This window comes from Monoraphidium neglectum (assembly GCF_000611645.1).
Source record: "Monoraphidium neglectum strain SAG 48.87 unplaced genomic scaffold scaffold02424, whole genome shotgun sequence".
In the NCBI taxonomy this organism is placed as follows: Eukaryota; Viridiplantae; Chlorophyta; class Chlorophyceae; order Sphaeropleales; family Selenastraceae; genus Monoraphidium; species Monoraphidium neglectum.
In genome coordinates, this window is record NW_014011204.1 from 1 (window position 1) to 9,273 (window position 9,273).

A 9,273-nucleotide genomic window follows, 5' to 3' on the forward strand; every position below is an offset into this window, starting at 1 on the left:
GGGGCGTGCCGCAACACCCACAGCAGCATGCAGGGCTCAGACTAGCCGTTCAACAAGATTCTGTTGCACAACTCAATGCGGCGGGCAAGGAAAGCTTGGGCAGGCGGGGCGGGAGACGGGATGCGCGGGCGGCTCACGTGAAGCCGTCGACGGTGACGGATGAGCGGCTGTTGACTATCACCTTACCGGCCACCTGAGGCGTTCACGGGTGTTGGCGCGGGCGCGTGAAGCGGCGCAGTGCAAATTGTCGAGGCGGTGGGGCGGCTGATGACGAAGATGATGGCAGTGATGCATGGTGATGGGCTTTGATGCGGGGCGGGGGACAGGCACTCTGCAGGCACAATTGGGGGCTCGGCATACGGTGGTCACCGCACAGCGCCACTCACATCGTGCGCCAAGCTGGAGAGCTTTCCTGTGAAGCCTGCAAAGGCGAAGACCGGTGCTGCCGCGGCGGCAGCGGCGGCAACCTGTAGCGTGGTCGCCACAAGCAGGATGGAGAGAGCCACCCCGAGGGCAGCAGCGCGCGCGGTTTGAGGCATCTTTGCGGGCGCGGTACGAGTTCAATCGCGCAGGGTCGTGCGGATAAGTTTTAATATGCTACACTAACCTTTAACACGCCCATTAAGACGCCGGAAAGTTGCGACCCACCCACCGGGCTCCGACCACCCAGCGAACAGTAGCTGCCAGCTCCGTTTTGTCAATGGCACTCTGTCACTAGAGGCACGCTGTACAGTGGGACCAAAATCACGTAACGAACGCATTTTGTGCTCGCAGCTGCTACCGGTAGTGAGGACCGCCAGCATCATGGGATTGGAGGTACCTCATCATCACAATGTGCTGCTGTTTTGCATCCTGGCTGCTACATCCCCCATGGCATGACACCCACCATGTACAACAAGATTTGTAGCTCTCATCACCTCTTGAGACCCCAGCAGGGCATGGCACCAAACACCAATGCCAGGCTTGTCCAAGGCAACCTGCTTGACCTTCATTCCCCATCAGCACATGCTGGCCGTGCGGTCGCGGCGGGTGCGCACTCGGCTACGCTTGGAAGGGTTGGGAGTCTTGAGCAGACCTGAGCAAACAGTTTTCAAGGAAGCGGAGCGGCACCGCAGTCGCCAACAATCCTCAGTGACGGGGTCCGCGGGGTCCGCACCGCCCTGTGCTTAGTTCGCGCCTCCGACGGCCCGGATTACATGGGCGGCTCGCTGTTGGGTGCGGTTGCGCGCGCACTAAATCACCTGCTGCTAGCGCCCGGATTTTCATACACTCTGTGGTGCCCTTGCTCCTGCACCGTCCTCCAGCCTTTGACTGATTCCCTGCCCTGGATGGACCCAGCGACCACGGGAGCAGCAACGGCAGATGACATGCAGGTACCACGCGCATCAAGTAGATGGGCCGTGTGATGGTTTGTCTGAGCGCAAACCCTCATGCATTGAACTCCCTGTTAAAACTTTGGAGGGGGGCCTGCAGTGACGGCGGCAAGGCCAACGCATGTGTTCATATCGCCGTTGCAACAGCAGCGGCGAAGCAGGTGGCGCGCCTGCGCGTCACAGGGGCGAGGGCCAGGGCCAGGGCCGGCGGCTAGAGTCAAGCGTGGGTTTGCGCCGCAGCAAATCCCACGGCTAGGGCTGTGCGACAGGCACGTCATGGCAGCGCCCGGCAATTGAAGCGTGTTGCACCACACGTCTCCACCGTAGTCGCACGTTGCTAATAAACGTGGGAGCGCAAGGCACTCTACCGACACAGACAGCTGGAATAGATGCAAGCAAGGGAGCCGCAATGCATGGCCTGGTTCGTGCCTTGGCCTGTGCCGGGGTGGGGCTGCCACCCCGTGCACGGTCGCATCTGCCGAAGAGTAACGAATACCAATTGGTTGCAACCACCACGTCAACCTGATGCCGCACTGGCGTGCTTTACGACCTCCTCACACCAGAGCAAAAGCTCACAATTGAGGACTGTCTGAGGCGCGTGTGCAGCGTGCATGCCTGAGAAGTGCGCCTTGCCTGCTTGGCGGCTGTAGATCTGCGTTGGATTACGAGAGCAACACTCATCCTTGGATAGGGCAGTGGCAACAGGAGCGATGTTCAGCCCTGCATTACATAAACATAGGTTTTCTATGCGCACAAATGGGCTAGTTCAGGTGCAGGACTCAGATACCTCTAGATACACTCGCAGCAGTGCCGCGATCTTGAGGCGCAGGCAAGCACCACATCGCCAGAGACGAATCCACGCCCTACATTCGACTCATCAAGGCACATAGCGGGTGCTTGCAGGAAGTCGCCGCGCTCGGCCCGGTGGTGCTGGACAACGCACCGCGCGGCCTCGGCCAGTGTATGCAAGAACCAGGTACGGGATCGTCAGGCGATATATAAAATACCATACAGGGTCCCTAGCCTGCCGCTGTGCGACACGGTGCATGGCCGCATCGGACAACGAACAGGAAGACGCCGCCGCCGCACACCAACCGCCCCCCAACCGCCCCCTCCCTGCTGGCCGCGCCGCCCTGCAACAGGCCTTGAGGCCGGCAAGGGCGTACTCCAGCAATCCTAGCAGCTTCCTCATGTGGCAGTCCTACGGCCACCCCTGCGACGCGCAGCAGCTGCTGCAGCGCCCCGCCGGCGCAGAGGTGCCGGCCTGCACCCTGACGGCGCCCTTTGCGGGCGCCTGCAGCGGCTGGCGAGCCGCACCGCAGACCGACCTGTATGGGGACCTGCGGAATGTGCGCGAAGCCGCCGCCTCCACCGCGTGCGCGGCCGCCGAGGGCGCGCTGCGTGCGTTCGCAGCAGCCAGAGCCGCCGCAGGTGCATGCGGGAGCCAGCACATCGGCGCGGCACGGCAGCGGCGGCTGCGGCGGCAGGATCGGCGGCAGCAGTGGGCTTTGGCAGAGTGTAGCGGGTTGCAGACGGCGGCCGTTTGCAGCGGCGGCGGGATAAGTGACAGCAGCACCAGCAGCGTCAGCAGCGGCGTGAGATGTGGGGCCTGTGCGCGCAGCAGCGCCTGGCCGGTCGCCCCTTGGGGCTGCGACTGGCGCGCAAATTGCGGCCACGGACAGCGCCAGGACGACGCCGGCGGCGGCAGCAGCAGCAGCACCAGCCGCGGCGGGAGCAGCAGCGGCGGGAGCAGCGGCAGCGGCGGTAGCATCAGCTCGTCCCAGACGGCAGTGGACGAGGGTTTCTCGGCCCTCGAATGCGCCGAGCGCCTGCCGCGCCGAGCGCGCCGGGGCTGCGGCCTGGGCGGCGGCGGCGGCAGCGACGATGATGATGAGGATGACAGGCCGTCAAGAGACCACCTCATGTCAGCGTGCGGCGGCGGGCGCGCCGCCGCCGCCACCGCCGCCGCGCTCGGCCCCGGGTCGGCGCCCGCGCGGCTGCTGTGCGCGCGCGTGAGCGTGTACACCGATGCCAGCAGCCCCGCGGCGCTGGCGGCGGCGAACGGCGTGATGGCGCGCATCCGGCTGCCGGGTGAGTTTCCGTGCCCGCAGGCGCCCGCACGTGATTGCTCCCACAATCCTGTCCCTCTGAGCGATGACAGGACCCGCGCCCCACGTCTACGGGCTTGAAAAAACCCCACAACATCCCACGCCGCCCGGGGCCGCTTCGCCGCCGGTAGCCAGGTCCCTGTCGCCGCGCCTACGGCCGCCCTCAAAGCAAATCGTAAACTCTGCTCGCCCGGCCCGCCCCTGTCGTCGATCCCTTACCTCAACAGGCGGCGTGCCCTATGAGCCCGTGACCCTCGGCTCAGCCGAGTTCCAGATGGGCGTGATGTGGCACTTCCCCGCCTTTGCCGTGACCCTGGGCGCCTCCAACTTCCGCCGCCTGCTGGCCGCCACGCCGCACCTCGCGCGCGCCGCGCGCCGCTGTCCCGCGTTCGCGGGCGTCTGCATGTCCCTGCCCGCGGACACGGCGGTGAGACGGCTCGCACGCGTGCTCACAGCCCGCGCCCCCTCACCAGCCGCCTGGGCCGGTCCCTCTCAAACACGCATCTGGCTGTTGCATCCCCGCTGCAAGCCTGCCATTGCCCAGTGAACAGGAGTGAACCACACGCCACCTCGTGGTACGCTCACCATCAATTCCCCGGCCACCGCCTAATCGTGATTGCAGCGGTCGGTCAAACCAATCCCCTGCGCCAACTGCAAACCCACAGGCGCCCAGCCAGCTGCCGCCGCTTTCAGAGGAGGAGCTGTTTGTGACGAGCGCCTCCCTCCGCTCGACCCAGTTCACCTGCATCTTCCTGGCCACGAAAGTGGCTGACCAGGTGCGACGTTGCACGATGTGGGCGGGAAGCGTGCTCTCATGTGTGCGTGCATGTGCGAGCTTGCCACCAGGGCGTGCGCCTGCGCAAGCAGGGCGCTCGCTTTTCTGCTAGCACCAGACTTGAGGCAGCGTGCAAGACCAACAAGGAGGGGTTAGGCGGGCTGAGGGGCGGGGCAGGGAAGGGGGGCGCGGGACGGAACGGGCACGGCGGCGCGGCGCTCACGCAGCATGGCAGCGCTCCCGCCCTGGGGGCCGCGCGAGACGACGCGCCCTGCGCAGCGGTCGTTTCCACACACCTGCTTCGCCGCCCAATGTCTGCAACCAATGACCTGATCCCCTCCTTCAAACACTCTACCCCAACAAACCCCAACAAAACAGGTGCACGCATCCGGCCTGCTGCGCTTCATGCTCAACGCCATCACCGGCCAGCGTGAGCGCCGCGGTCTGCAGGGTGCCGCGTCGGCAATGCGCCTGCACTCTTTGGGCAGCTGCGGGCAGGGCGCCCGTGTCGTGGCAGGCCCCGGCGTGACGGGTGCCCCGTGGCCAGCCGCGCGACAGCCAGGTGCTGGCCAGCAGATGCCTCGCCCCGCCCTGCCCAGCCGCAGCAGCATCGCCCCCCTGCTGTTGGGCGGAACCAGCCCAAAGCGCTCCTGGGAGCTTATTCGTCGCATCTGTGTCGTCGCACCCGGCGCAGCATCAAGTTGACGTGGTTCAAAGCGACACCGCTGCCTCTGCCCCTACCGGGCACTGGTTGGCAAACTGCACCCCCCAACAGCACCCCCGCTGCCGCCGCTCGCCGCGCACCATTGCCTTCCCGCCCCGCAGGCGCAGCCGTTTCCTCGGAGATGGCGTCCGAGGTTGAGCTGCGCTGCCTCGAGGGCCTCAACTGGCGGCTGGGGCCATACTTCTCAGAGGACCCCATGGGCGGAGACGACGCTGACCTGGCGGCGCTGCTGGGCGGGCACGGCACCGCCTGAGCCGCGGGAGTGACTACAATTCCGCAGGGGGCGGCGGTGCCGCCGCCGCCAGCCTGCGGCAATGCTCGCTGCCCATGGCTTTGGCCGACCCCTCGGCGCCAGCGGCCCCGAGCTCCGATGCCTGCGGCACCTGCAGCGCCCAGGCCGGCGGCAAAGGCAGGCGCGCGCGCGACGCGAACGCGCGAACGCACGTGCACCCACAGCCTTGCTAGGGAACCCAAACTCGTTGGGGGCGGCTGGCCGGCGTCGCCACGTGTGCAGATTGCTTGTTGGATGCATTGGCCGGGCACCAACGTGCGCGGGCCTACCACGTCCGCCCTTTGTTTGGGCTCTGCACGTCCGCCGCCAGCGGCCAATGCCCGCGTGCGTGGCCATCCCGCCGGCCCGCCCGCTCGGCGCAACAGCTCGCCCACACATATGGCCCCTCGCAGCGCCATCTCAGCTCGTGTGAACAGTGTCAAGATAGCACGTTATCCAGCCACTCGCACGCGCACGCCGCCTCCTCAGCAACAGCCCTGCTGAGTGCGCCCGCCCGGCTCTGCGCGCGGCTCCGGACCTGTTGTGGCTGTCTTTCCTACATGCTGTGTGGATTGTTGACGCCACTGCGAGTCCACAATGCGTGGCCGCGAAGTTTGAACTCCCGGGGTCGGGGCTGCAGGATGACTGCTTGCATGCATGCACGCACTAGCGCCTTCGTTGGGCACACGTCGTTGCCTCTAACCTTGCGCGTCGCCCGGCGCCCGCTGGCCGCGGGCCCCAGCGCACGAGGCTTCCGCGTGGCGCTGCCTGGACATTGCGCACGGGCTGGTGGCCTGCGCATGCGCCCCAGTTTGCGGGCAGGATTGTTTTCGGCTGCGGCTGCCGAGGCGGCTGACGGCCGCCTGCTCCTCCCACATTGCACCCTGCCAACCCGCTAGACTGCATGCCGTGCTGTTGCAGGACTGCATTCTCCTAGGTTTCTGTTGGCAGCAATGGGAACGTTACAAAAAATCAACTGCTTGCCATGCTGTACCATTCAATCAATCAGTGGTCGCGTCCACCCAAAAACAACGCCCACTTGCCCATTCATTCAGTACCCTACAATCTGCCCATGAACCACCCTTAGTCAGGCGCACCATTTTTGGGGTTTTCGGTAATATCAACCTCGGCCGCAGGGCGCTGCGCGTGCACGCGTGTGCATGTGCGCCAATCTTGGCCCCCCTCAACGCGGGGCGGCAGGCACCCACGGGCGCGCGGAGCGGCGGCGCTTGCGCATCCCTCCGAAACAAATTCTGAACTCCGACGGGCCTTTTTGCCTCCTTTACGCGAGCTTTTTCGGCACGCGAGGTTGCGGGGCAAGCGGCCCTACAACTGCCGCTCGCTGGCTTGCGTCGCGCCGGCTCAGGGTTGCGTCTCGCGTCCCGTCCGCCTTTAGGGACCCTGTTGAACACAGCCGGGCGCGCCGCCGTGCCCAGCCACAGACGGATAGGAACAAGTTGCCGCTCGCCGTAGTCACCGCCGCTGGAGGGGCCCGCGCGGCGCCCGGCGGCGAGCGGCGCTCCCGCGCGGCGCGTTTTTTCTAGCCGCAGGCCCTGCCGGCGGCATGCGGCCCTAAACCTGCGTTTAGCATCCGTCAAGTGTTGATGTTAGCTTGGCCATGAGAACCAGCAAAAGGGGGGGTGCTAGAGTTTGTCTGGCCGAAAACAGCCTGGCACCAGAGTTTTGAGTGGGATTTGGCAGTGGCAGAGCATCACGCGGAGTCGTGCTGCAGGTGCCACGCGCATTGCTCGGTGCTTTTGGCTCGACTTGTGGTTGTGCAGGCGCAACGAGCTTTGCCTGTTTTCTTCTCTTCACCCATCTATCAGCCGCCTCCGCGTGCCTGGCACAGCAGCGGTGTGCGCTTGGCGCGCCGGCCCCTGCCTTTTGGCCCCACCCCCATCCTTCCATGCCGTGCGCATGATTCCCTGCTGTCATGTAGAGCCGGCCCCACAACAAAGAAGAGGCGCCCCCCTGATGTTTTTTTGCCACATCTTGGCTGTTTGACTCCTTGAAATGTTTGGCCAGTTTGATCAGAGTAGGTCGTACGTGGGTCACGGTTTGCCTGCTTTTTTTCATGACGCTTGTTTCTTTTGCTTTGCTGCGCTAGGATGATGGGGCTGCACACGCAGCTCTGGTCTTGTACAGTTGTCACCATAGAAGATATCGTTGAACTTTGCGCGTGCGCGCCCCGGGGGCCGCTCCGCTCCCGGCTGTGTTTACAGCGGCGACCCGCCTGAATCGCACAACTTGCACCGCTTGTTTGTACATTTTATGAATGTCCCTCAAGGTTCCAGTAACACGTGCATCACCATAATTACTGGTAGGGATCTCTGGACTGGACAGGCATGGTTGCGATAAGATCAGCGGCTGCCAGACCCTGCTCGCCCACCAAGGAGCAGGGGCGAGATGGCCGCGCAGCGATCCTCGTCCGTCCCCGCCGCTTGTCTTCTAATCAATGACAGACCTCTAGGTGATCCTGTTTGCGGTTCACGTGATGCAATCACCGGAATGAGGGCGCGGGCGGAATCGGTAAGATCCACACCGGGTGTGCAACCGGCGCCGCCAGGTCAGCATGTGTGGCACCCGGGCGAGCTGGTTGAGCGGCCTGTATGAGGGACCTGGCTATTGCTTCGCTTCGTTTCGTGCATTCTAGCGCCCACTTTTTAGCGCTACGGCAGGTGCAGCGAAGAAAATCACACCAGCACGGTGCTCGGACAGCCTCAGTACGCGCCCAAGCACGTATAGTCGCGGCTGTGACACGCACAAGGCAGCGATATGTCCAGCAAGGGTCCAAGGAGGCTCGGCGTGATCGCCGGCCACTTCGACACGACCGCCGCGGCGCAGCAGCCGGGCCGCTTCGCTGGCGCGGGCCCCGGCGCCGCCGCGCTCGCCAGCTTGCTGGACGGCGATACGCCGGCGCGCGCGGAGCTGCGGCAGCGCATGACGCAGCACATGAAGAACGATCCGGACCTGTACACACCGTGAGTGGCCTTGGGCCCAATCCCATGTTGGTGGACCCCCAGCATGGGACCTTTTGTTCAAAGACCGCGGCCGCGGCGCGCTCGCGCATGCGCATACATGCAACCCACACCCTTCGCCGTGGCCCCCCCCAGCTGCGCTCCCGCCTCCCTCCTCCCCATCCCTCTAACCAACCACACACACAGCTATCTTGCCACCCGTTGGGCGCCGCCTCCCAACCCCAACTCTCCTCCCTCCCTCATCATCCACGGCCCCATTACCCCACCTGCCCACTCTACATACTTGACGGCCGAACCCCCTGCAAAACAAAACCGCCCACCAGGCGTTACGACATCGACCTGCGGGATGACCGCGAGCTCGCCCTGCGGCGACTGTCCAGCTTCTGCCGCGCCGGCTTCGTGTCTGTCACCGATTTCAGGTGCGACGCGGCGAGGGGCATATGCACGTGTGAGCAGTCTCGGCTCGTCAGTGCTTACGTTCATCGATGTGTGCAGGTGCATACGTATATGTGTGTGGGTGTGCTTGCATTCGTATGCATGTCGGAGTTGGGTTAGTATTGAGTCTGTTTATGTGTGAAAGTTGTGTCGGTCTCCGCTGTCACGCTTGACGAGCTTCTTGGGGTCCGTGGGGTCTGCACGCGTGTGAGCAGGCAGGGCATCGCGCGCTCGACAGTGCGCAGACCGAGGGCTCGCGCAGGCAGCGAGTGCCTCACACATCACATGGCACCGCATCCTGACGCCCCTGACCAACCGACCTTATCCACCCAATCATACCCGACGCAACCGCCCGACCGACCCCGTCCCACACCCAGGCACGACCCCCTGAGGATATTCGCGGCCCACGAGGTCCTGGCCATGACTGATCCCTCAATGGCCATCAAGGCCACGGTCCAGTTCAACCTGTTTGGGGGTGAGTGGGGCGCGCAGGGGGGGCGGGATTTGGATGTGGCGGCGGAGGGAGCGTGCGGGAGGGGGGGCGGGGCGGCTTCGAAAGGGGCGGCGGCGGCGGTGGTGAGTATAAGGGGGCAGCGGGGGCCGCAAGCA

General features: G+C 64.9%; 3 protein-coding genes across 3 annotated transcripts; 2 read left to right on the forward strand and 1 right to left on the reverse strand.

The window, feature by feature from the left end:
* Positions 1–386: 386 nt before the first annotated feature.
* Positions 387–539, reverse strand: MNEG_10698 (hypothetical protein; the record flags this gene model as incomplete). The annotated part of the gene is made up of 1 exon (XM_014040828.1): positions 387–539. A coding segment is annotated over one exon (153 nt), but the record flags the coding sequence as incomplete, so codon positions are not given.
* Positions 540–2,563: 2,024 nt separating this feature from the next.
* Positions 2,564–5,233, forward strand: MNEG_10699 (hypothetical protein; the record flags this gene model as incomplete). Its single annotated transcript, XM_014040829.1, has 6 exons — positions 2,564–2,722; positions 3,056–3,464; positions 3,709–3,908; positions 4,147–4,257; positions 4,635–4,818; positions 5,082–5,233. The coding sequence occupies 6 exons, from the start codon at positions 2,564–2,566 to the stop codon at positions 5,231–5,233; spliced, it is 1,215 nt and encodes a 404-aa protein (XP_013896283.1).
* Positions 5,234–8,026: 2,793 nt separating this feature from the next.
* On the forward strand, positions 8,027–8,236 carry MNEG_10700 (hypothetical protein; the record flags this gene model as incomplete). Its single annotated transcript, XM_014040830.1, has 1 exon — positions 8,027–8,236. The coding sequence occupies one exon, from the start codon at positions 8,027–8,029 to the stop codon at positions 8,234–8,236; it is 210 nt and encodes a 69-aa protein (XP_013896284.1).
* Between the last annotated feature and the right edge of the window lie 1,037 nt (positions 8,237–9,273).